Genomic DNA, 26,960 nt, shown 5'->3' on the forward strand with positions numbered 1-26,960 from the left:
ACACACACACATGCACCTGTGCACATGCATGCACACAGCCAAGCATGCACATACACCTGTGCACACACCCACCCGTGCACACACACCAGCACAGCCCCCGGTTCCTGCAGCCCCAAGGGGTTTTCCCTCTGACACCATCACCCAAAGTGCCCCCCAAAAGGCCTGACGGCCACAGCAGCACCAGGGGGGGCCTTTGGTGAGGCAGGAGAAGGCCACGGGCCCGGATTTGTGGGTACGCTCTGCGCTAGCTGTTATTTATTTATCCCAAAGTCGGATTTATTCTGGGCAGCTGCAAATCTGCTGCTGTCAGGCACCACGGACACATTAACACTTAGCTTGAGCCTTTTATTTATTTTTTTTTTCTCTGCAGCAGAACTGGACAAGCTTAAATCCAGGCTTTTATGTACTTTTATTTGGACCTGAGCGAGGTTCCTGCTCAGCTCTGCTGCGGTATTTAACCCCGTGCTGCAGCTCGCGAGCTGCAAGGCGCCCGAACAGACGGGGCTTCAGCTGGTGTGCGCAGGCTGAACTGGTCAAAGGGGTGTTTGTAATCCCCTTTTTGCTGGGGTTAACCATTTCTCTGCGTAACATCACTGGTTTCAGGTCGGTACCCCCAATCACAGGGCAGAAAAGCACATCCAAAAGCAGTCTGGGTGTTAGTGAGACACAAGGAGGGGCGCAGGAAAGGGTCACCCCATAAAAACCTTCGTATTATTACTGTCCCAAGCGCTCCTAATGTCCTGGTGGCAGTCACCGCAGGGCCAGGCAGCCCCACAGCCCCCAGGGCAGCCCTACCCACATCCCACGTCCCGTGTCCCCGAGCATCGTTGCAGGTGGAGCTGAGAAACCCGGCTGTGCCATCCCCATCCTGCCCCATCTCCCATCGCATCTCCCCCGGGGGGGCAGGATTCAGCCCAGGCACAGCCCCGAAGCCCCACGGCCGCTGTGCTCAGTCCGCCAGGCTCTCAGTCCCATTCCTCCCTTTATTGTTAACGTGCCCATTTAACGCGTTCTCCCATCTGGGTTTTAAATTAGCTAGCTGCTGCCTCAGACTTCTCTGCAGATTTGCTAGCAGTCTGTTGGGTGTTGGTACAATTATTTGCCTTTTTTTTTTCCCCTGCTCTGTTATACATACATATGATTAAAATTAATATTGCGCTTGCTTTCCAGCTCCAATGCAGGAGTACAACTGCAATTTGCTGCGGGCTTTGCCATGCCGAAAGGGATGTTGACATTTATGAAATATTTCCATTCACCTTTGATTGTGTGAACCCTCTCACATGTAATTTTTTAAAAACAAAAACCCACAAAACAGCCCAGCCTGCGATCTGAAACATCCGCCAGGCTCCCTCAAAAACACCCGAGCAAGTTCTGCCTGTTTCAGGCAGGCCCGGAGCGTTGCGTCCCAATGTCATTTTAAGGTTGCCCCCAGGTTTCCATCGTTTCTATTTGCATTTTCTCCCCGTTATTATTTACCGCCTGTAGGGAAAATGACAACACACACCCACGGCTTCTTTCCTCCCCTTCCCCACCAGCTGCAAGAAGGCGACTCTCAGCTGGGGCTGGGGCTGGGGCGGGCGCCTGCCCGTGTCCAAGGAGCACAGGGAGCCCCCCGCCCCCCACCCTCCACCCTCATCCCAGGGGTGTCCCACAGGGGGTCCACGGCCCCAAGCCCCGGGCTGGAGCCTGCAGCTGGAAATGCAGAAGATGCTTCCAGAATGCAGAAGGTCTTTTTGTTCGCCTCCTAAAATCCTCCAAAGCTCAGCAGCCCAGGAGTCAACACTAGCTGGATTTTGCTTTTACAGCTGCTGCCTAAAGAAAAAAGTCCTTAAATCTCTGTAATAATAAGGGAAAGACTCCGAGTTATTTGCTAAGTAATATCACTCAGCGGCTAGAAATGTCACTTTGCCTGTGAGCAGAAGGCCTGGGTATGGCTCACGCCCCTCTGGGGGCCCCGGGGTGGCTCTGGAAGCATCCCGTGGGCAGCGCCCTGCTCGGGGACAGCAAAGCCACCGCCAGCAGCCAGCACAGCTCCTGCTGGAGGGCGGCAGGAGCAGGATCCTCTGCTCCTCTTTGCATCCAGCCCTGAGCTGCTTGCACGGGGAGGGGCTGCAGAGCGCGACCCCCGGTGCTGCAGGGGGACGGGAGGGGGCTGGCAGGATGTGGCACGGAGCTGCCACTTTTCCTTACAAAGCTCAATTTCTTCCCGCCGCGATAGTCTGGGAGCCGTCGCCTCCATCCCTCGGGGAGGCGTCTAGTTGGAGATGATATAAGATTTCTTTCCAGCCACTTCCTCCAGCTGCTCCGCGCTCGCCCTCCCCTGTGCCTTTTTATAAAAGCGACAGTTTAGGTGGGGATTTATTGCTGCCCCGGTGGGCCCCGGGGCTGGGGCTCGCTTCTACCTGCAGGAGCAGCCTGGGCGCCCCCCTGCAGCACCCTGGGGACACCCCCAGGCACAGGGGTGGGTGTCACCCCCAGGGCCCTCAGGCTCTGCTGCTTTCAGCAAGGCTGCCTGCTTGTGTCACCTGCTGGCCCTGGCCCACTCTGAGGTCCCTGATGGAGAATCGAGCCCCCAGGATCAGGCAGCCAAGGGGCATCCCCGTGCGGCACCAAACCCCAGGAGCACCTTGCCACTCACAGCACTGCCCCACGCAGCTCAGAGCAGAGCCGTGGTCCCTCACTGCCCCTGCTCGCCCTTCCCCACAGCCCCCACACTCACACCACGTCCCTGGAGCCCTGCCCATGCAGCAGCAGGGAGATCCCTGCACAGAACCACCCCGGCTCAGAGCGCATCCCCATCCCCATCCCCATCCCCATCCCCATCCCCATCCCCATCCCCATCCCCATCCCCATCCCCATCCCCATCCCCATCCCATCCCCATCCCCATCCCATCCTGTCCCTGTCCCTGTGCTGCTCCATCCGGGGCTGGCTGTGGTTCTGCACCTACACCCTCAGCTGCAGCCGAAACCTGCAGAGACCTGCGTGGGTGCCCCCTCCTCGGCAGGGCGAAGCCACCTTGTGGCCGTCACATCCATCCCTCTGCCTGTGCGCACAAACACCCGCTGCCTCCTCCGACAGCCAGCGGGACCAAATCCACCCAGTGCAGGGGAAATCTGCCCCAGGACCCCAGCCCTGGGGGAGAGGAGCTCCCATTCCATGCTGCAGCCAGGCCCCTGCTGAGCCCCTGCCCCCCCACCCCGAGCAGACGCCCCTTACCTGGTCCCGCATGCGCTCCTGCTGCCCGCGGAGCGCCAGCGCGTGCTGCGGGTACTTGTTCTTCAGGTGGTCCATGAAGGCGTCCCGCTTGCGCTCCATCTCCGACTTCTGGAGGCCGGTGAGGGCCTCGAGGCTCTGGGCGGCGATGACGGTGTGCCGGCGCTCCGAGGTGTGCACCAGCCCTACGTTGGAGAAGCGCCGCGTGCCGTTGCCCAGGGTGCGGTACTCCCGCGGGTACTCGGCATCGTCCGCCGAGATCATGTGGGTGCTCGTCCTGTCGGGATCTGCGCGGGGAGAGCAGAGCAGGGTCAGGACCCGGGGGGGTTTGGGGTGCTATGATGGGGCTGGGGGGGTTGTAAGCTAGGGGCCAGGGGTGGTTTGAGATGTGGCTGAGGCCCCGCTGGGAGCTGGGTCGTCCCCCAAAGGGATGTAACCGGTGGGTGGGTGGCACGGGGTTGGTTTGTCCCCCTGCGATGGTGGCTGGGGTCAGATGGGGCTGGGGGCTGCAGGAGGGGCAGAGGGGCTGGGGTGCTACCGGGACCACGACATCTGGGCTGAAACATGTACAAGACAGAGCTGGGGCACCAACACGGCACGGACAAGACACACGAGCTGGGCACCACCCGGAGCACAGACAGACGGAGGGACACAGACACACAGACAGACCAAAAAGAAAATGAAAAGTGGGCCAGGGAGGTGGGGGCTCGTGGCCACCCACCAGTGCCTGCACCGTGCTGCTGCTGGAGGCCGCCAGGACCCCCCCTTGCCCACCCCAGCCCTCGCAGATCCCAGTCCTGGGCAGGGGGTGCCAGCAGGGTGCAGGAAGGGCTCGTCCCTTGGCGGGATGGGCCAGCCGTCAGCGGCACATTGTGATTCTAATTTCTAGGGAAGCTGCGCCCAGCACGCACGATGCAAGTGGTAATTAATGCCTGGGAGTCCCCGCACGCTGCCAACGCCTGTCACCTCCTCGGGGGGCTGTGAGACGGGGCCACCCGCGGCACACAGCCCACCACAGAGCACCTCATGGTGCCACCCCAAGAAGCCACCGGTGAGACTCTGAAGATCTCGTGCTGTTTGAGCCCATGGCACACAGCCCGGGGCCAGCCCACGGCGGTACCCCAGCCACGAGCACTCTGCCACTATTTTGGCAACCTGCAGCACTCGTGTTGCAGGAACTCACCACGCTAAGGCTCATTTTCTCTCACCATTTAACCTTGATCCATTATTCATCTCCCTCCTTGTCCTTCTTTTCCCCCCTTCCTTCCCAAGCTCCCGTTACGCAAATCATAGCGAGCTTTTCCTCTCCCCTCAATTATTTATTAACCCAACATATTAGCTTTATAACAAGCAGTCGTGTTATTAGTGTAGGACAAGCCTCCAGTGCGTGCTACAGACATAACTCATCTGCTCAAGGTCATCCAAGGGGTTTTGCTGCGAGCTGGTGACACCAGCACTCAGCCCCCAGCCAAAGCCTGGAGCCTTTGGAAGCAGCAGGACTGGAGCAGGAGCTGAAGCCCCTGAGCCCTGGCTCAGCCTGGTCCCCGCATCACCCCTGCACGGAGGTCACCCCAGCACATCCACCACGTGCAAAACGCCCTCGGAGCCCTCTGGGGATGATGCCACCAGGGAGGTGTCAGACGGGGCCACCTCAGCCCTAAAGCTCACAGAGATGAGGGCAGCGCGGTGCTGGGCTCGGGGCAGGGGGCTGCGAGCACCCCGGGCACCACGCACCCAGCACCTGCACCGCGGGGACGAGGTCCCCCTGCAGGGAAGGCTCACAGCACCCCGTGGGTACAGCGGGTCCGGGAAGGCTGCAGCAGGAGGGGGAAGGAGCACCCTGACAGCTCCCGGGCACAGCAGGACAGCACCGGGAGGAAGGAGCTGCAGCTCCTCGCCCTCGCCGGGGAGAGAGGCAGCATCGCAGCGAGGCCTCAAGCTGGAGGGAGGCGCAGGGATTGGGGCTCAGGGCACTGCGAGGGAGGGTTTTCCTTGCACCCTGGGGTGCTGCGGTGGGTGGTGCCTCCCCCAGCCCCGGGTTTAGCAGCTCTGGGGAGAGGCTGAGCTCCCGGCTCCTTCCCACCCTCCTCCTCCTCTTGGCACAGAGCGGCACATCAGCATGCAGCTCCCTGCTCCCTAATTACACGCTCCGGGAGTGGAACGCGCCAGCTCGCTGTCTCTCCCCGACTGCTAAAAAGGATGATTTGAAAAGCCCTGCACAATCCGCACAGGGGTCAGAGCAGAGCTGGAAGCTGCTGGGGGCTCTTCCACCCCCGGCCGTGCCGCATCCGCTTCCGCACCCCTCACCGGGCTCCGGAGCAGCCGGGGGGAGGCAGCCCCAGCATCACAAAGCCCAGGATGGAGGGGCCAGGAGGAGCCCCCGCAGACCACGCACACGCCTGTCCCCACCTCATCCCAATGCTCCCAGCCCGGAGGTGTCCGTGGATCATTTGCTACGGGAGGAGCCACCGGCAGCTCCCTCGGAAGGGGGCCATAAAATCCTCCACGGAGCTCCCCGCGCCCCTGGCACGCGGCCACCTCCTGGGGCTGCTTCCAAGTGGGTCACTGGGCCGGGGGAGCCGTGGGCAGCCCTGCTCCAGCCCGGCCAGGCAGGCAGCCCTGCGGGACATGGCCCCAGCCCTGGGTTGCTCCATGCTTACCCTCAGGACAGCTTCTGAGCAGCCAGCAAACTGCTTCGGTGGGATGGGGGGGGGGAACCCCCCAGGTCTCCAGTGCCTGAAGGTGGCTCCTTGGCTCTCAAAGCAGCTGAAATCCCACGGAAAATCCTGGCAAGCCCCTCTCCGGGCAGTGGGGGGTTAAGGGAGCGCAGCGCTCAGCAATTCATCCATCCATCCATCCATCTTCCTCACCTGCCAGCAGCGGGGCGCAGCCCGGGCTCCTAGCAGGATGCGGCCATCACCTCCACCCCATTTGGGGGGTGGGCACTGGAGCCCACCCGTGCTGGCGATGATGCTTCCCCAAGCACCACTCTCCAACAGCTCCCTGCTCCCTCCCTGGCCAATGCGGGTGGGAGAGGTCCCCAAAATCCTGCCCTGTGCCGCGGGTGCTACCCCGCCAAAGCCACACCAGGGTGGGCGGCCGGCAGGGTGGTCTGTGGCGATCCCCCCCCGCCCACAGCGTGGCGGGGGTTTATCATAAAGAGGATCTCTCAAACACAGTTTATTACTGCAGTTTCATAAATCTTCATGAAGCAGCAAGGCTCACGCGGGCCGTGAAAGCCGTGACAGTTAGCGGAGCATGAAAAATAGACCAAGAAAGCAATTGTACAAAAGGGGGAGTGGGGAGGGGAAGGAGCGATTACATTTGGGGAGAAAGGGAGGCAAAAGAATAGAAGCCCTTGGAGCTACGTGGCTCCCCCGCGCCCGGCCATTAAGGCAGGGGGATGAGCACAACGCGTTCGCCTTCCCCGGAACGCCGCAGCCGCCGAGCTCCAACCCCGCTGCCTGCGCACGGCACCCGGGGACACGGCACGGCGCACACGGAGAGCCCCGCGCTGAGCTAACCCCTTCCCTGCCACGCTGCCCAGCCACCACGGAGCACGTGGGGCTGGGGAAAGGGCAGCAGGAGACCCACCCGGCTGCTCACGGGGCTGGCTCAGCTCGTTTTGTGCTGAGCAGCTCGGAGGGGACCCCAGGAGTCAGCCCCTGCCCAGGTGGGGACCCATCGGGGTGAGGAGACCAGCAGAGGGGTTGCGGTGCTTGAGCCAAGCTGTACTCGTGACTCTTTTGAGACGGGGCCGTGGTGGTAAAGTGGCCTCGAGGCTCTGTAGGGCCAACAAGCCTGGTGAATGCAGCCAGGAGCTGCATGGGTGCCGGTGTCCCACGGAGGGACAGAGCTGGGTGGCACTGCTCTGGCCAGGAGCACTGCAGATGCTCTCCGGCTTCTCTCCAGCTGTTCCCTGCCTGGCGTTTTGCTGACGTTTCAGCTAGGACAGCAGTCAGATCAGACATCACCCACAGCAGCCCTCAGCCCCAGTTCGGTGCGGGGATGTGCGCTGTGCACCCACTGCGCCTTGGCACCGGCAGCCTTCGTGTTTTCTTCCCAAAGCCATGCCTCCCGGGGGCATCTCTGCCTGGCTCGGGGGCTGCAGGCAGGGGGCTCAGCACGTGGTGCCCCTGCAGCTTGGCTAAGGCACAAACCTGGGCTTCCACGCACCCACGTGCCACGGCCCGGCAGGGCCATCCCAGCACGTGAGCGTCAAGGCAGGAGCGCTCGCACGCCCTCCCCGTGCCTCCCGGCGGCCTCGTGCGGAGGAGAGAGCAATATGAGGAGTGAAAGCTCACGGACGGCTCGGCTGAAAGCTTCCTTGCGATCCTCTCGCTCCTGGGCTGATGGAGACCTGGCACTGAACCTCCTGGGAGAGGCCGGGTGGTGCTGAGGCTGCTGAGGGGAGGGCGGCCACCCCGCTGCTTGTATGGGACCGCTAGCGCCTGTCCCAGCACAAACCTCGCCGTGCCCGGGGTACGGCTGTCCCCAGGGGGCAAAGCCACTCACAGCCCCGAGGTTCTCTCCCCACAGCCCCACTCTGCAGCTCAGCAGCGGGCTCCCTGCCATGCCTTTCACTCCCTGATTCAAGTGGAACCAGGGAAGATAAAACACCACCCGCTGGCTGCTTCCTCGGGAACTTCCCAGCCGGGCTGGCACAGCCACTGGGGTCCCGCTGTGCCGGCACCGTGCCCGGGACACCCGCAGGCTGGCAGGGACACGATGCCCGCGTGGCAGCAGCCCGGATGCATCCCTGCAGACCCAGCCCTGCCCGTCCCCAGCTACGACGTGCCCTGGCTGTGCCTGCACCCTCCAAGGCCACTGCAGCTGCGTGGGATGGAGGAGCCCACCCGAGGCCGTGCAATGCATTGGTGCATCTCAGCGCGGCTCCTGGGCACAGGCGTGTGGCTGTGACAGCTGGTGGCACCCAGGGGCTGCTGAGAGGCTGCCTGAGGAGCCCCGAGGCAGAGCAGGATCCGTCCCAGGCAGCTGGGCACAGGCTAGCAGGGTGCGCTCCCGTTTGGAGCACGGGGCAGCCCAGCTGGCACCGCAGTGCAGCGCTGCCCTGGCTCTGGAAGCAGGGAATCCATCAGCTGAATTCCCCCGTCATTGTCAAAACCTGAGCTGAAGGAGAAATCCCATCTGGCCGGCCCTGTAAAAAGCAGCAGCTACTTCCCACCTCGCCGGGTGTCATCGCACCCACGCGGGCACACGGAGCCGAGCTCCCCCAGCACCCTTGGCTGGAGCTCCCTCCCCACACTCTGTGCTGCCAGGGGGACGTGACCCTGGCTGTCCCCTGTCCCCTCCCACACACAGGAAGGGGGACACGGCCCCCAGAAGCCCCCAGCCCTGCCCACACAGCCCTCAGCTCCCACCAGGATGCTTTTTGCAGGCAGGGCGCCCTGTCCTTGTGCTGCCTGTCCCTGCGCGCTCACAGCACCACGTCCTGGCACAGCAGCCAAAAAGCACGAAGCGGCCCTGTCCTCCCCAGCCCCGTCCCTCTTCTCGGTGCTGTCTGATCAGCTCAGCATCTCCCCGGGAGCTCCTGATGCTCCTGGCAGGGAGCTGTTCCTATACCCATCCGAGCACTTCCCCGCAGGCTGTGCAGCACCACGGTGCCGTCGGCACGCGAAGGAGCTGCCCTGGCTTGGGCGAGGGAAAACGAGACAAGCAGTGGAGGAGCTCACGGAGGTCGAGGTGATGCAGAGAGGATGAGTCACAACCGGGGGAGCCGGGGCAAATCTTTGCCCTGCCACCAGTTTTAACATGGAGACAGAAACTGCCCAGGGAAAGGCAGCCAGCGCGGCCCTGTGGGATGAGGGGATCAGTGTGGAGCAGGGCAGAGCCATCCCCAGTGGGGAGCAGCTGAGCAAGGAGCCCTGAGCACCCTGGCATGGTGATGAAAATAAAGGAGAGCAGGGGCCAGGCTCCTCCCAGCATAAACACAAGACACGTCGTGGGCTCCTCTCCCACCCACGCGGCAGCAGCAGCTCGAGGCGGTGAAGTGGGGACAGGATCAGCCCACGTGGCCCCAGCCAGATCCAGCCTGGGGACCCCCTGGCCCTGGACACGAGGAGGAAACTGAGGCACGGAGCTGGGGGAGCTGGGTCTGCCCAGAGGAGGTCAATGCAGAGTGCATGGGTCCAGCTGCAGGCAGGAAAGCCGAGACACAAAGGGCTCAAACCCCACAGGCTGCGCCACGTGCCACCTTCGCGCATGGCGGGGTGCCCTCGCTGGGGTCAGGTTTAGCATCTCCCGAAAGGACCCTGAGCTTTCCCAGTATTTTGGCAGCTCGGGCTCACTCCCACTGCCACGCTGAGACAGGCGAGCGTGGCGGCTGCCTCCGTGCGGGCGGGTGCAGGTCAGTGACTCACCGCAGTCGTGCGGCGATGCGCAGCCGAGCTCCCCGCCAAGCCGGGGCCCCGCTCGCACCTCGGGGAGAAGCCGCCCGGACAAACCCGAGGCGGTGCAGGATCTGGGCCCAAAAACTGCTGCAAAGCTGCCCTCATCATCACCCCTTCCCTGCAGGCAGGTTTATTTAAGCTGCTATTTAAGCCAGCCTGCCCTGCGCATCTCCCTCCCTGAGTTTTTCCGGAGCCGCGAGCGCTGCGGGCCGGGGCAGCAGCCCCAGGGGCACCGCCGCACTGCTGCAGAGCCGGGGCGCAGCACGGCTCCGAGCTGAGCTGCTCAGGCAAATTGCTCTGCAAATCAATTCCAATCTATCAGGCATCAGGAAAGCGATAAACTGCCCCTCAAGACACCAAATCGATGCTTCCTCTTAGCCCAGAGCAGAGGCAGGGGGGCAGGAGCAGTGCGCAGGGGAGGCGGGGGGGCTGGGGTCCTGCTGCGAGAGCCGTGCCTGGCTGCGAGGAGCCAGCCCCAAACCCACCCCCGGGGCTGCAGCGTGCAGGGAAGAGCAAAATCTTTGGGGCTGGTGCAGTGGGGAGGGACTGGGGGGCTCAGCCTTCACCCTTCATTGTTGCACTGCTGGGCTGGGGGTGCAGGGCAGGGTTGGGGTGCTCCCAGCATGGTGCCCGGGCACCCCAACGCTGCTGCTCTTTTGTAGGACCCCTGGCAGCTCACTCTCCATCAGTGCGGGAGGAAAAGCACCGGGGTGGGTGCCCGGTTCCATCCCACCGGCCACCCGTGCCCCACTTGGCACCAACACATCCCAGTGCCTGCTGTCAGCCTCTGCTCTCCTATCCAGCACCCTGCTTTTCCAGGAGTTTGTTGGCTTTTAGGTGCAGGAGAAAGGGAAAATTTAATGCCTTTGGAAGGAAGGCAGGGGAATCCCAAACATCTGAGACCAGACCCATGGAGATGTGACGTTCCCCATAAGGAATCAGCCTCAGCTGAGCCCCACAGTCAGGGTTTGGGTTGGCTCCTTCCTGGCACCTCTGCCAGCAGAGCAGGAGCGCAGACGTGTGCGGAGCCAGCCAGGAGGGAAGGTGAGACGGGAGCAGCAGAGCCACGTTAGCAGGAAGCAGGGGGAGACAGGGCTGGGGACTCACGCCGAGATCAAAAATCAATTCCTGACAGCACCGTTTCTTCCTCTAATGAGACGCCGAGTGAAGTCACCGAGCAGAGCAAGGCCACCGCAATTGCTTTGGTGACAGGAGAAACGAGGACAGAGAGCGCGCTCTGCCTGCGCCCTGCCGGCAGCAGCCGGGTGGCAGCCCTGGGACACCATGGGGACGCAGCCGTGTCACCCACCCCATGCAGCGAGGGGGCTGTGGGACCCCCACGCGTGGCCCACGGCCACGGGTTATGGATGGGCTGCAGCCAAGAGCAGGAGCCTCTTTGGAGGCTATGTCCTCGTCCTGGGGTCGGACTGCGAGGGAGAGCAGGCAGCAGGGCAGGCATCGCTGCACCAGCATGGAAATGCAGGCAGGCTTCATTTCGGAGAGCTTGCGATCAGAGGTGGAAAGAAAACGCAACACACTGATGTAGAGGAAGGATAAAAACGAGACAAAGCCCCTGCGAGGGGTGAGCTTCACCTGGCAATGCACAAGGCGCAGCCACGCACTGCACCAGCCCCGCGCTTGTGCCGAATGCACTTGCTGCAATTTTTCAAGCAAGCTAATCACTTCCTCTAATCTCCTGCCATTAGTGCAGTCATGCTAACCACTCGCTCGCCGATGGGAGGCCGAAACCGCCTGACAGGAGCTTCGACTACATGCTACACCTCATCAAAAGCAAATTCATCTGGAAGAACACAGCAGGGACGAGGGGAGAGCCGCCCCCTCCCGCACCCCTGCTGGGAGCAGGCTCCCGATGAAGCCTCTAACAGTAAAAAAACCCAAGTCAGACCCAAAGCTGCTCCAGCCCCTGCCTGGGAGGAGAGCCTCAGGCCAGCACCAAGCGCTCAGCTCCACCAGAAGCAGCCCCCTGGTTCCCGAGCTCTGCGTGCCAGGGCCGCGGAGGCAGCGGCTGCTCGGGGGGCACCACACGGAGCCTGACGCAGCACTTGGCCGGCGCTGCGCTGGCACAGGGGCACCCGGCTCCTTCGAGGACTTGGCTCCTGCCGTGATCGCTACGTGCTGCAAGTGCAGAGCGCTGAGCCCAGCTCCCAGCAGCCGCCAGCAGTTCGGGGTTTTGGCCCCTGCCTTTTTGCACATCCCCAGGAGCCGGGGTGATGCTGAGTGCTGGTGGAGGGAGGAGAGAGGCTGGAGGAAGCTATTTCTGTTACGGAGGGGCTCGGGAGCCCGGCGATGCTGCAGACGGGAGGGGAGAACAGACCCTATTTATAAGCACCCAGGTAGCACGTAGGTGTTTGGTCACAGCCTGCTCTGCCAGCCTGTTTAGTCACAGCTAGTTAAAAGTCAAAAATACTGAAAAATATTGCATAAATCAATGTCTAAAGCCTCTTAGATGCGGGAAAGCGCACCCACACTTTGAAGAACTGAGGAAGCTCTGCCCAGGCTTCGCTGTCAGCCAGAACAGAGACCCCAGGCACACAGACCCCAGCAGAGGGACACGGCTGGGCCACATCCTGCTGCCCGAGGAAGCCGAGGTGCCCGGTCCCCACAGGGCTCCCCAGCTGTCACCGCATCCCCCAGTACACCCCACCGCGTCCTGCCGTGGGTGGCAGTAGGGCATGACCACCACATCGTGCCCCCGGGAGCACCCACGGGTGGCTCATGCCCACATCCCAAGGCGGGTGCCATCCCTCCCCTGCCCCTGCCCTCTCCAAACTCACAGCGCTGCCCCGCAGCAGGCTGAGGGAATGGTGCTGAGCCCTTCCACCAGCACCAGCCTGCAGCTGTCCGGGCAGCAAGGTTTAGTCAAGCAAAAGGAGGACAGCAGCAGCTGCCTGCAGCCCTGCCTGCCTCCTCCCGGCAGCGCCGAGCATCCAGCCTGGCCCGCGCTGCCCCAGGTCCGTCCCCAGCGGCTGAGCCTCCGGAGCCCACGTCCTCCCCCCGTGCCCCCCACTCCGTACCCACGAGCAACGGCGTCAGCCTGCAGTCCCCGGGCTCGGAGGGTCTCTCCTGCTCCCGCAGCCGCGGCGCTGCTCTAGGGGAAGCGCCAAAGGGATGCTTTGCCCAGCGAGGAAGCATGGTCGCACCCAGGCAGCCGAGAGGAACCAGGAGACTGCTCGGAGCACGGCTCCAAAATCTGTGTGACAAACACATGCATCTCATCGCATATGTCTAAACCAAATTAAATACGCTTTTACTAATCACTTGGCATTTAAAGCAACACGCCGTCCCCGTCAAGTTAAATCTAAGGAGACGGATCGAGTTGCGTCGGCTGCTTATGTTAATTAAATACAGAAGCGGTTCATTATTAAACATGGACGCGGAGAAAGGCAGCAGCTAGGTGCATTGTTACCGACCTCATTACGCGGCACTGACCTCGAGGAAGCCTGCGCGCAGCGATCGGTCGGCGCTCAGCCGCGCGGCGATGCCGCCTTACCCGGCGCGGGGGAGAGGAGCCGCCGCGGTGCCGCTGCTGGGAACCGGCACCCGCAGCCGCTCCCGCACCGCCGCCTGCTCCCACCCGGCTCCCGGCACCCCTCGGTCCCCGCTGCCGTCCCCGGTGCTAGCGCGGGGTGCGTGGCCGGCGGGGTGGTGAAGGCGGTGGGGCCGTCTCCATGGCTGACAATCGCTGCCCCAGTTTCTGTGCCAGCGGCCATCGCATCCTCCCGGCTCGCAGCCAGTACTTGTGCTCACATCCTCTCCCTGCCCCGGTAACTTTTCCCCCCTGCCCGGTTTGATTCCTCGGCGCTGTGCGGATGTCTGTCTCTCTTGCTCTCTTTTTCTGGCTCAGGCACTTCAAAGCTCCCCGTGGGTCTCTGGGTATTTTTTCTTTTTTCTTTTTTTTTTTCCTCTCCTCTTGAAATGTCAGCGTGCCCCCTCAAATACATCACATGGGCTGGGAGCCAGGAGCCAGTGCACAGCCGTGCCCATGCCGTCAGCGCCTGCACTGCCCCTCCCTGCCCTGCCCGAGCAGACACGGCCCAGGGCTCACCCGGGGACGGTCCTGAGCCAACTGGGGGCACCCCAGTGCCAGGTCCCCCAGCTCTGCACCCCCAGCACCACGGGGACACCAGCAGAGCCCTGACTTGTCCTGCACGGACACATTTCAGCCGAGCTGCCCCCGAGCAGCACACAAACACTAATTAAATGCAATTAAAAGCAAACCCAAGCAGCCCCCCGGGGCAGCAGCAATGCCAGCAGTGCTCCGAAATCACGCGCTCATGCGCTTGCGGGGACACTTACACCCCAGCCCCAGCTACAAAAGAGCCAAGAGCGGCGTTTTCCACCTGCCAGAAATATGAAATATCCAGCTGAAAGCACGGCGGCCTCAGCACTGCTACGAGAAACCCAATTTGTGCAGATTTAAAACCTGCCCAAGGGCGCTCTGTTGATCAGCTAGATGGAAGCCAATTAAAGCGCCGTGGCTGGAGAGAAGCAGCTCACCTGCTCGCGAGGCAGCTCCCCGCTGCCTGCACCCTGCCTGTCCCAAGTCTCTCCCCTCCCTTCTAGGGCTAGAAAGAGGTTTCCCAAGCTCACCCCTTTTTCCTCCTTCCCCCATTGCCAGTGTTTCTCCCTTGTGACCATGCCCTGCCACCAGCGCATTTTGGCATCCCGAAGGCTCTCTCACGAACTTACAGCTGCTTGAGCCTAAAAACCCCAGCCCAAACAACCCGCATGGGAAAGCCAGCTGGCTTGGGCTGCAGAGAAACCCTGCACCCAGGACCAACCGGGGGGGCTTTATCTCCTTGTTGTCCGTGGGGAAACCGAGGCACAGATGGAGGATATGACTTTGCCCAGACCTGACAGAGCCTTAGCAGAACCAAACACAGAAGTCCTGGGCTTTAGGACAAGATGCCACGCATTGCCTGCAGTCCTGGCTGGGACCCACAGTCCCTCATGGACACCCCCATCCTGCCCGACATCCCAGGCTCACCCTAAAAAGGGACCCCCAGTGCCAGCCAGGGCTCAGCTGTGCCCCCAGCTCAGAGCCCAGCGGCAGCAGGGCCAGAAGGGAGCAGCTCGGCAGCGCTGGGCTCCGGGCTGGAGCCCGTCCAGGCTCCTGAAGAGTCAGAGCCGTGAGTCACGGCTGGCACAGGCAGGCGGGATTCATCACACGCTGTGCCATGACGACCCCCAAAATCACGCTGCTCTTTGTTGAGCGCTTCTGCAGAGCTGAGCCAGGAGGCTGGGCTGGCTCCGGGCACCGCGCACGCACAGGGCGAGCTCCCTCCCCTCCCTCCATTACCCTGGGGCCAAGGGCACCTCTTGCTCTGCATTTCTGTGGTGCCTACGTTGCCTCTCACCTGGGTGCTATTTGCATCACCTGGGCCAATGCTGTGGGAATAGGAAGGCTTGGGGCAAGAGCTTTGAGTCCACAGAGGTGCGGATGGGAGGTGAGGAGGCACAGCCCAGGGCAGGCGGCGGGGCTGGAAGGTCACCCAGCGCTCATATATGCCCACAGGGCTCACAGTGACTGGGAAGATGAGCTCTCCTCCCTCCCGGGGGCAGCTCGGGGACACAGAGCTGAAGCTGGAGGTCTGGGGGCACGAGGGGGTGCAGCGGGGGGAGGATGCTGTGCTGGGAAAGCAAACACGGTTACTGCTGGCAGCAAGGATTAGTTGTTCTTCCCGCTGATCCCTGAAACCTGGCTCACTCCCACAGCCCTGCTGCAGGGAGGGCCAGAGGATGGGGTGACCTTTCAATTCTGATTGCTCTGCTGATGAGGAGCAAATGAGCATCGCTGCAGCTGGAGAGCTGCTCAGAAGGGCCCGCCCGCTGCCCTGGTGCTGCCTCACACCTTGCACCCATGGGCCCCACGCTGCCGGCGCTCAGCAGCGAGGAGAACGCCTGTTCTCAAATCCGAAGGCAGATGTTCCCACTTTGGGACTTTCCAAGGCTTCTCTGCCGTGCAAACCTGAGCTGAGGTTAAACCAAAAGCCGCCGGTGCCCGCGGAAAGCCCGCGGCCAGGTGCCACTTCTGCCCCTCCGAGGCTGCAATCAGCGCGGCAGAGCAGCTGCGTGCCAGCAAGCGAACTCCCAGGGAGAGGCTGGTAAAAGCAGCTAACACATCAGGGCGAGACGCCTGCATTTGCACCTGCGATGCCAGACACAGTTTTGCTCTCAGGGGCTCTCCGAGGAGCTGCCTCCAGGAGCCCCAGCACCCGGCGGGGCGCAGGGTGGGTGCAGGGGGTCAGGGCCAGCTCTGCACAGCCCCAATCCCTGGGGTGGGGAGGAGCAGGCTCCAGGCACCGTCTTTCCTGCACTGCCCCTCCTGGCTCCTGTCATCTGCGAGCTCCTCAGAAGCACGATGACTGCTCACAATGCCCGCGCACAGCCCCAGCACAATGCAGCCACGCTCTGCCCCGGCACTGCCGGCTGCGGTGCGAACAGCGGGGCAGTCATTGCAGGACCCCATTCACCCGGCTCCAAGCACCACGAGACAGCCCAGCTTTGTGTCTGCTCGCACACAGCACAGCTCCAGCCCCGCCGTGCTCCGCACGCAGTCTGTACAGCGACGTTCATGCGCGCAGTGCCCTAACACACCGCACACAGTGCAGCTATTGTGCGCTGCTCAAATGCCCAGAAATCACGGGCTGCCGAGCAGCAGTGCCCAGAAAAGCCCCCGTGAGGATGAGCTCTGCCCCCAGCCGGAGGGGCAGGATGTCCCCCAGCTGTGTGACCACGGGCAGGCTGCTCAGACCAAACTTTATCCCGGTTCTTGGGGTGTCTGCACGCAGGGAAGAGGCTCAGAAACAGGCACAGTGCAGCACCAGGCTTGGGGCCTTTTCCATTTCAGAGGCCGATGGTTACACCCCGCCAGCAGACAGATCATGGCTGCTACTATCAGAAATGGGAGGAAGCCAGATTAGGAAAAAAAAAAATCCATTGGAGACCTTTGACATCACACGGCTAAACGCATTTTCACAGTTGAAGGGCTGGGGAACATAATTTCTTATTAAACCCAGCCAACTGATGACTGATACGTTCTTGAGTAATAAATACTCCTTAAACCCCAGCGAGAACCTGGAGGCACCGAGGCAGCCCTGAAGATGGCTCAGCCTCGCTGGAGGAGCAGGGGAACAGCTCCCTGTGAGACACCGGGGCCACGTGGCTGCTCCGCCTGCCGAGGCTGCCGGCAACATCTGCCGAGGCTGGCATCGCGCGGCAGCGCTGGCGGGGCTGGCATGGGCGCCGCAGATCGGCACCGGGACCTGCCAAGTGCTGGCAGGTGGAGCTGCAGGAAGGACTTGGCACCAGGAGGGCCCCGCCGCGCGCCCCGTCCCCGCCAGCCGCCCACGGGCACCGGTGCCTCCGTGCGCCGCGGCTCGGCTCCGCTCGCAGCCCAAGCTGTTCCCGCTCGGCGAGCCCGCGGGGCTGGGGCTCTGCTCCCCAGCTGGTGAGGCAGCCAAAGCCACCTGGGGAAGCGTCAAGTGAGAGCTCGTCCCCCGAGCAGCCCCGTCCCAGTGATGCCTGGCAGCACAGCCCGGCCCCGAGCTGCCGAAGCGACACCTCCGGCGGCGCACGGCTCCCAGCCGGCGCGGTGGCGCGGGACCAAGCCCTCGCAGCTCCTCGGTGCCCATCTCCCTTTGCTCACTTGCTGAGCGCAGACGCTGCAAATCCTGCTCCTTGAGATGTGGAGCGAATCTGCGCTGAGCCCTGTCCCACGGGAGGGAGCAGAAGATGTGCCCTTTGCTGCGTTAAAACAGCCCCCACCTGCCTCGCCTTTATCCACCACTCCCAAAAAAGCTTTATCAGCCTCTCCCCCAAAAAATTATCAGCCTCTTCCAAAACCCCTGGCAAACAGGGCACCCAGGTGAGCACATCCCCACTCGTGGGGACAGGGACACTTGTCACAAGCCACGCTGTGCAGCCTTAGCCCCAAACCCAGCTCCGTTACGTGGCCGGGGCTGCTCCGTAACCACATCGCTTAAGCCCCGGAGCTGATAACCCGGGACCTCCCACGCTGCAATCACCGGTGGCCGGGGGGGCTGGTGGCGGTGACAACGGATGTGACGCACCCTTATCAGTGCAGCAAGGCACGACCTTATCCTCGCAGCAGGAGCACGTTCGTCCTTGCCTGTGAAAGATGGGGCCCGGAGGAGGGAGCGGTGGGCGCAGGGACGGACACAACGGGGCTGTGACAGGGAACTGAAGGACAGTGGTGGCTCCACACCAGGGGCTGCACAGCCCCGGGGCTGCTCAGGGTTTTGGCAGCCCCAGCCCCATATCCTGGAGTGGCAGCACAGCCTCGATGCCTCCACTCCAGGTCCGGTCCCTGTGCGCTGTCGGTGCAGGAGTGCCCTGGTTTGCTCTGATTTAAGCCGGAGCTGTTAGCTACAGTACTATTACCACTGCCGAAAACGGTAACTAAATGGCATTTCCCCACCGCTCCATTTATATTTCTGTGCTCTTTACCCATTTGTAAACTGCAGGAGGGAACAATTTAAGGCATCTGAGTGAAAAGCTTAAATTAACAATTTACAAATGGCTTAATTGAGGTCCTGGTCTCTCTCTTCCTGAGCAGAAGCCGCTAAATGATTCTGAATCATTCCCGTTTATTGGCTCTTGCGATGTGAATTACAGGCCTTGGACCATGATAAAGGCTCTAACACCTTGGCGCAGGCTGGGGGTGCCCTTCGCTCACATCGAGCGGGGCCAGCGACGGCGAGCCAGAGCCTCGGATGGAAGTGGGGCCGGGAAACCAGAAACCGCGGTGAGAAATGGGAAAGGAAGGAAGGAGCCGAAGGTGGTCGATAAATCTGACTCGAGCCGAGACACTGAAGGACACGCGGCCATCCCGGGAGCTGCCCACAGCCGTGAGCTGGGGCTGACACCGACAAAACGCTGGGGAAGGAGCTCGGCTGTGGGATGGGGAGGTTCAACCCCGCGTGTGGGGCTGGGAAGAGAAATCCCTGCTCTGCCCAACAGCAGGGATCAGCGAGGACCACCATGCGATGTGACACAAGGTCGGGTCTCGTGCCCCTAACACATACCCATTCCTCGTGCTCCTCCCCGGGAGGTGGCCCCGGGGGGCCGGGATGTGGCCCCCCAGCCGCAGCCCCGGGGGTTCGGCTCTGCCCACAGCCCCGCACTTGTTAAAGCGCTCGCTGGCAGCCAAGGACACTCACGTCTGCATCAAACTCCTCGGCTCCCAGTCTAATTCTGGCACATCAGACAGTAATTATAGGTGCATCACCGGCGCTGACAAGTCTGCAGCTCGTCAGCCCGGCACCTGTCAGTGCAGCGCCGCAGACGCCGTGCGGGGAGCAGAGCGGGGAGAGGGGCTCAAAGCTGCTCCCACCCATCCCAGGGGCGGCTCCGGGCTGCCCTGGGCACCCCCACCCCATCACGGCCCCCCAGTTCCCAATCACCCAGGGATCAGCACCCCACGGCCATGCTCAGAGGCTGCTCCAGCACCCGCGGGGCTTGGCACCAGGCTGTCACTGGGAAGGGGCACCAGCTCCTGCCCCAGCCTCCCACAGCGCTCCCTCTGCTGCCTCTGGGGAGGGCTGGTGCCCAAAACAGCAACTGGGAGCTGGCCGGATCCATGCTCAGCCTGGCCAGGCTGCCTGGGACAGCCACCCATGTTACTACAACAGTCCAAAAACCAGAGGCGAGAGCATCCCCAGCTGCAGGAGCAGCGAGGGAGCCCGGGTACGGCTCCAGCCCAGGAGGAGCCAGCGGCTGGGAGGCTCCGACAGCACCGGGGAAGAAGTGGGGAGGCTGCTGGCTTGCTGGTTTTAGAAGCAAGGGGGAGATGCATGTGAGGGAGAAGCAATAATTTTAATTAAAAGGCAAATGAGTGCACTGAAAATTGACTTAAAGCACAGAGATATTAAAAAGCCGTTGACTCGGTGAATTATTCCTCCTTGGGTTGCTTGATTGCGAATAAGCACTCAGACAGCGCGGGCTGCTCCGGCAGCCTGACTCGGGGAGCACCAGCAAGGCGAGAGGGGAGCGGGAGCTGCTGGGCACGGGGGTGGGGAGCAGCCCAGGCCCCCCTGGTCTGTGGGATCCAGCTGCTGCCCCTCTGCCTGGGAGCGGGGACACACACATAGAGGGTCCCTGCTGCCCCCCACCTGGCCCTGGGGCTCAGGGCCAGGAGCCAAGTCGCTGTTGCTCCCTGTTGATGCCCAGCGGGACGTCCAGCACCGCTTTGGGAAACAAAAGCCAAGCCCGAATGGCACCGGGGTGCCTGGAGAGCCTCCCTGGATGCCTCCGGGGACCGTGGGCAGGAGCAGCCCCACTGAAGGGTGACCCCACACCATGCACCCAGCACGGACAAAGGAGCCGTTACCCTTTCCGCTGCTTCTCCAGCGGCTGCCGAGCAGCAGCTCCGCCAGCCCAGCCGGGGCTTGCAGCCTTTGGGAAGGGGTCGAACCTGCCTCTTTGCACAGGAGACGTGCTCATTAACTGGCATCATTACGTGTCTGCAGGATGACCTTATAGCTGTCTCTGTGCTCACCTCCACAAGGATGCAGCTTCTGAGAGCAGGGGCTCTTTAATCTTGTTCAGACAAAGGCAGAACAAGATCTGATAGCTGGAAGCTGAAGCGTCAGGAACACAGACAAGAAGAGGCAGATGTGCTTAGCGGGGCCCGGGAACAGCCTGCACCAAGGGGTGGTTTCTCCATCACTTCCCACCGTTCACTCAAGGCAGGCTGTTCTCCTGAAAGACAAACTCCGGCTCAGCCAGGAGCCATGGTCTGGGTGGAAATCACTGCCGAGACTGCAAGGCCCGTGTTACGTGGGTGGGATCAAACCGGGTTGTCAGAAAGGTCTTTGGAGGTCCTGGAGAGAGCCCACAAACTCTACAGACACAGGGATCCCGTCCCTTCCCTGCGCCCTTCCCCTTGCTGTGCTCATCTCAACACCCCCAGGCGCTGCCCGGATGGTTCAAGGGTGTGAATCCCAGTGAAGCATTGCCACAATGATAAGGTTCAGCACCAGCAGGACCCGCAGCCCCCCACAGGTTGGGGACCACAAACTGGTGGTGGAACCAGCAGGGCTGCGACGCCGCGCACGGAGCCAACAGCAAACCCCACCGACAGCACCACGAGCACAGGCTCCGGGACCCCCTTCCTGCAGGGTCCCGAGGAAGCAGGCACGCAATCTGCTCTCCAGCTGAGGGGCAAGCGTGCTTGCCTCTCGGAGCCAGGCAGCTAATTGCACGTGTCATTCTGGGACAGCAAACGAGCCAGAGCAGCGCTCAGCGCCGCGGGCAGGTCCCCAAATGGGTGCGTGGCCCGGCCGTGGGCTGCTGCCTGCATCCTGCTTGCCCACTCCCCTTTCGGGACATGGCATCATTACAACCCACCAAGGCGTGTGCAGGAAATGCAATTAAATCACAGCGCGCCGTTCCAGCGCCTTGCTTCTCCACCGTCACGGCTCTCGTGTGAGCGGGCCTGGCACACCCCGCGCATTACAAGCTTGATTTCCTCCACCTCCAGGCCATCCTCCCCGGCACGGCACGGCTCTGCTGGGACTCGGCTGCATGACAGCGATGTGCAGCCCTCAGAACGACCCCCGGTGCTGCTCCCCTTGCCTTCAGGCACAAAAAACCCTCCTGCTGCAGGGCAGGAGATCATCAATGACCCGGATAACCAAACCTAGAGCAGAAGGCACGGGTGGGATGGTGCCTGGAGCTCAGCCCTGAGGGGAAGAACCCCTTGGAGAGCCAGGGAGCTGCTGGAGGAAGGGAGGCTCCCTGCGGGCGCTCTCCCCATCTCCTGGGCCGGGACTGACGGCTGCTGCTGCTCCCAGGATAATTTGAGCTCGGAGCTGCTGCCCTGATTGACAGGGCTCCGGTGCCCGTCTCAGCCTCCCCAAAAAGAAGCGCTGAAATCTTTGCCGAGACACTGGAACCATCTCCAGCAATGTGAACACCCAGCCCATTAGAGGCCGACAGATGCCACAGAAATAAAATCTATTATTATGACAGACCCAGCAGGGGTTGCTACTGAACAGATTCCACCACATTTCCCTCTTACAGTTTCTCCGAACCAGCCGCGTGTCCAACAGCCGGCTCCCAGCGAAGGCACCTGCCTGCGCACCTAACCCCAGGGAGCCGGCACAGCTCCCCCCCTCCAAACACCTCCCACCCCATCCCCAACGGGGAAAAACCCCAAACTTTGCAGGCTGTGGGGATTGCTGGGGGAGAGCCGGTCCCTCGGGGAGCAACACCAACGCCTCCAGCTGCAGGCTGCAGCCCGGGCAGGACCTCAGGTGCCGCCTTCCCACCGCCCCCTGCACCCAGGAGGGGGTCGGGGAGGGAGCGGACACGGACACGAAACACGCAGGGTGGGGAGGAGCACACTGCTGGCCCCCGGCCCCGGTACTAACCTGGTGACTTTAAACAAAGGGAACAGAGTCCTGGCTTCTTCCCTCCTGCAATTCGATCGAGCCCTGGTTAGGGACAGGAAAGGAGGAGATTCATGAATGAACGCGATCCGGGCGGAAAAGTTCGCCGGGGATGGAGGGGGAATAAACAAATAAATCAGAGCAAGCAAACACACAATAAATCTGAAACAAAAGAGCAGCAGCAGAAAGCGTCTGAGAAAGAAACACAGCGATGGGGAGCCGGGCTGTGCCCCGTGCCTGGAGACCCCCGGCATCACCCCACCATGGGGGCACTCAAACAGCAGCCCCTGCACCCGCACCCCCTGCATGGAGCCTCACCCCCAAAATGCCCCGATCCTCCTGGGCTGTCCCCACGGGGACCCTGCCCAGCTCGGCCCGAGTCTGGGAGCAGGGGCTGTGCACACACGAGGGGCACTCGGACGGGACGGGCTTGCTGTGGCCCTGATCTGGCAAAAAAAAAGCCGGGATCTTCCCCAAAGCTGTGCCCTTGCTGTACCCCGAACCCAAACACGGCCCAGCCCGGGGTCACCAGCTCCTGGTGGGGGCAAACGTCGGCTCCAAAATGACAGCACCAAAAAGCGCCTGCTAACACTGACTGCTCGCCCTGACTGCTCCTGTGGGCAAAAACAATGCTGAGAGCGGAGCTGGGTGGGCACGGGGAGGGGTGGCAGCCACACAGGGCCCCCCACCCGGCTGTCCCCGGCTCTGAACTCCCCCAGCCTCCTGCCTGCAGCGGGACAGAGTCCGGGCAGTGCTGGGCGTTCACCCAGGGCTGCTTGGAGCCTTTGTCTTTGGCACCAGGGTGGATTTCTTCCCCTGCCTCGCTGTGCTGCCAGCCTGTGTGCGGGGGGAGCGGGGTGACAGGGACAGGCAGGGGACAGCAGGGGGGGGGTAGGGGACAGCGGGGGGGGCAGGGGACCAGACCTCGGTGCTCACAAGGACCTCATTCATTGCACCCAGCTCATCCAGCACGCCCACGCCGTGGGGCGTCTGTCCCCTCGTCCCCAGCCTGGCTCCTCTCCCTGTGCCCTCGCTCCCATCGCTGCCCTCGGGGTGCAGCCCCCTGGGGAGGCTGGGGGCTCCGTGGTGCCCCCTCCCCAGCAAGGAGGAGGAGGAGGAGGAGATGAAGGAGGAGGAGGAGGGTGCTGAGCGCTGTTTCCATGGCTGCAGCCCCAGCGAGCGAGGCTGACAGCTGCAGATGGCTTTGGCAACCCTGGCTTTTGGGGTGGGGTCTTCGACCTCAGACCAAGGGGGGGTCGGTTGTGATGTGCACCCCTCTCTCCCACCGCCAGGACGTGCTGGGGCCGCACGCTCCTGGGGCACGGGGCACAAATTCCGAGTCTCGTGGTGTGCGAATGGATTTCACGCACAGAGCGAGTGAATAATCTGAGAGGCATTAGCGGGAGAGGAACAAGAAGCACGAAATAAAAGTGGAAAATCCTTCCTAAATGGGCTTTATTCATTTGTTTTGATAATTGCTGTTGAGGTTTAATTACTGATGCCATGTTTTGTGAAGTGCCAGGAAATGCTCTGGAGCGAATTTGGGGCCGTGGGACCCAGCAGGAGGGCAGGGGGCTGGGGCTGGGGCACCCAGAGGGGCAGCAAAGCCCAGGGGCTGGAGGCGATGCCCCCTCCCACAGCTGGGTCATGCCCACAAAATGCCCCGGTAGCAATGAGACCGAGTGACAAAGCGTGGCTTTTCTGGTGGAAACAGAAAAAGGAGGGGGACAAGCGTGGCTCCTCTTACGCGGGATTTTCCATGGCTCGTTCTGCCGTGAACTCTGATCTCATCCTCACAATTTTCATGCTGTGGGGGGGAGCAAAAAGCTCTGGGTGCTGCCCCTGCTACGGACCCCTCAAACCGAGACCCCCATCGTCATCCGCGGAGTACCAAGATGCTGAACTGGGGGGTGCCGAGCAATCCCCTCCTGGTCCCCCCATCCCAGGGACGGAGACCCGGGCAGTGCCCAGACCGCAGCCGCCCTGCCCCAGCCCAGCAGCGTGCAGCAGGAGCAGGGCCAGGATTTGCTTTGTGCCCAGTGCGAGCCCCGAGGGAGGAGCAGGGCTCCCTGTCACCCGCCCAAGACCTCTGTCAGCACCCTGAGGGACCTGGCACAGGGACAAGGTGTCGCATCAGGCAGTGCCACCGAGCCCCGGCCCCGCCAGCAGCCGCTGCCCGGGTGCTGCTTTCGGCAGGGCAGGAGGAGGAAGAGGAGGAGGAGGAGGAAAAGGAGGAGGAGGAGGGCAGGGAGCGGAGCGGGAACGCGCCATCGCAGCGTCCTTGAGTGTCCTTCAGAGGCTTTGCTTTTCACGCAGTGCAGCGGCTGAGGAAGGACTGAAAATCCCAAACTGCTCTCCTCTTTGATTCCCCCCACCACAGGCAGAGTTGAAAGGAAGCGGCGAAGGCGAGAGAAAGGAGGAGGCGTGCGGGAAGGGAGCGGGGAGAAAGGCAGCGGGTGCGGGGGGAAGGAGGCGCGCTGCTCCCCTTCTCCCTGCTGGGCCCTGGGACAACGGGGACCCCTTTGGGGGGCTGAGGGCCCCCCAGGAGCCTCCTGCGCTCAGCAGGGGCTTGGCAGCTCCATGCAGGCACCCTGTGCACAGGAGGTGAGGGCAGAGGGTGCTCCCAACATCCACGCTCCCATGTCTTTTCCCCAAAGCGCATCCACACCTGGGCATCACCAAAACCCCCCGAGGGGACTCGGTGTCCCGGCTGGCTGCCCCCGGCTGCCCCCAGAAGCGGGATCAGGAGGGAGGAGGGTGATGACCACCCCACGCACCCAACCGGGCATGGTTCAAGCGCAGCCTTCGGCCTCACCATCATCCCCCGTGGCCCAGCGGGCAGAGGGCGATGCCACGGACTGGCACGGGGAGGTGGCTGGCAGGCCTGGGAACACGCACCCGCTCTGTTTGGTCTGGGCAATGTGTTTTTAATGAGCCATATAATGTTTTTCAAATTATGCTGGAATCATTAATCCTCCTGAAATGAGACAGATTCTGCAGTCCTCGGGCAACGCTGGGGCTGCCTGTTGCACAGCCGAGCAAGCAGGCGCTGCCTCTGCTCCGCTGCTCGCTGGTGGCATCGGGGACATTTAGCTGCGACCCCAAGAGCCCCGTCCCCAATTCCTACAAGGGACCCGGCTCAGGGCTGGCAGGACCCCGTGCCACAGTGCTGGGATGCAGCGTGCACGCAGGGGCACAGACGTGAGCAATGGGCAAAAAGGAGCAAACGTGGGCTCTGGGCCTCTCCCCAGGTGGGAGCAGCAGGATGCTGAGAGCCAAACGGTGCAGCCAGGAGCCAGCACGGGCCGGCACAGAGGGGCTGGAGCCATCCCCGGGGGGCTCAGCCGGCGGCTGCCTCTGCGAGGCGGACACCCGTGCCTGCAGCCCTCCCTGCCTCCGCGCGCCTTCCCCGAGATCCAACTCTAATTGCAGGAGGGAGGTGCTGTATTTTTCCATGCATGAAGATCCAAAGTGACACTTTTTCCCTTCTCTTTTCAGCGTGCGAGAGAGCGAGCTCATTAACATAAAACCACCGAGCCAAATAAAAACCCCGAGCGCCGTGACAGCATCCCTCCAAATAACACGCGAGGGGAGAGTTTGTTCCTCTCCTGCTCTGCCCTTGCCAAGCGCGACGGCAGCCGCAGAAGGAAGGAAAGAAGGACGGAAAGAAGGATGAAAGGAAGGACGGACAGCCACCCGACAGGTGGATCTTTCACACCCTTGCCCTGTGCCTCTCGGTGTGGCCGAGCTGCAGCCTCAGCTCCAGCAGGTGCTGGGGGCTTTTTGGGGTCACCCAGAACCATCAGGGCCACCCAGAAGCTTCCAGGCAGGGCAGGAGATGGGCAAGGAGGTGCCACAAGCCCGATGCCAGGTTCGCAAGACGCATGGCTTTGTGTACCCAAATTCTTTAGGAATTTGGCCTCTGAAACACACCAGGATTTTAGAAACATGCACTGCCCACAGCGATGCACAGTTTCCAGCAGGGAATTTGTGCAGAGCAAGAAATGAGGCCAGGCCACCGCTGCCCTGCTGCACCCTGCCCCGTGCCGCAGCCCGGGTCCCACCACAGCCCTCATCTCACTGCTCGTCCTTGGATTTCCCTCTCCCTGTTCATCCTCTCTGTTCCTCCTTGCATCAGGGGCCTGCAGTGAACCAGGGGCTCGTAAAGGACCAAGAGGAAATCCTACACCGGGGGTCATCGCCCTGAACTCCCATCCCACTCCCCCCACACCGAGCTGCCGGGTCCATCCTGGCCCAGCCAGGTCCGGGGCCTGAGCTGCTGCCATTCAGCATTTGGTCCCTTTCCAGCTCAAATCATCCCACGTAAAAGCAAACCCCAATAAACAAACCAGATGCCACATCCACCATACAAAACCACCTCTAGGAGTCAAGAGGCTGGGTCAGGGCTTATGGGCTCCCCTCCCCACCTTGGGCATCCCTGCCACCATGGTAATGAGGCCAATTAACGAGAGCCACCGACCATCAGATTTGGGTGCCTCTAACCCCAGGGTGCTCACGAGGAAGATGCCAGGCACCTGGGGAGAAGGGAGGTGGGAGAAATGGGGGCAGGTGTCAAGCTGATTGCTGGTTCTAAATCCCCAAATCCACCAGCACTGCCCCGCTCCAGGCAGGAGCTGCACCACCAGGCACCACCGCAGAGTCCCGAGCTGGCTGCAGGACAGGAGCTGTAAATCTGGGCAACTCCTGAAACACCGAGGCTTTTAACAGGCTGTAATTGAAATATATAAACTGGGGCTGGGCAACACCAGCCAGAGCAGCTGATTGCAGGCTCTGTCACAGCTGAGGAGCATCTCCCTCACTGCCTCCTCTGGACATCCCACCTGGGGGCTGCAGGAGGCAGGAGGGGGAGACCTCAGCCAGGAGCTGCGGGGATGGACTAGG

At 62.2% G+C, this 26,960-nt stretch overlaps 1 protein-coding gene across 11 annotated transcripts in view; it reads right to left on the reverse strand.

Moving 5' to 3' along the window:
* The window catches only part of SRCIN1 (SRC kinase signaling inhibitor 1), a 66,500-nt gene that overhangs the window by 35,418 nt on the left and 4,122 nt on the right, over positions 1–26,960 (reverse strand). For 7 of the 11 annotated variants that reach the window (XM_072029033.1, XM_072029034.1, XM_072029035.1 and 4 more), the window contains exons 2-3: positions 22,041–22,103; positions 3,218–3,501 (exon numbers count right to left, since the gene is read on the reverse strand). In XM_072029033.1, the coding sequence (XP_071885134.1) occupies positions 3,218–3,501; positions 22,041–22,103 (347 nt within the window). Of the gene's footprint in view, positions 1–3,217; positions 3,502–12,659; positions 12,862–13,074; positions 13,472–22,040; positions 22,104–26,960 lie in introns of those variants that run through there. The other 4 variants (XM_038168612.2, XM_038168616.2, XM_038168614.2 and 1 more) reach the window with 3 other exon arrangements.

Source organism: Anas platyrhynchos, chromosome 28 (genome assembly GCF_047663525.1).
Source record: "Anas platyrhynchos isolate ZD024472 breed Pekin duck chromosome 28, IASCAAS_PekinDuck_T2T, whole genome shotgun sequence".
Lineage (NCBI taxonomy): Eukaryota > Metazoa > Chordata > Aves > Anseriformes > Anatidae > Anas > Anas platyrhynchos.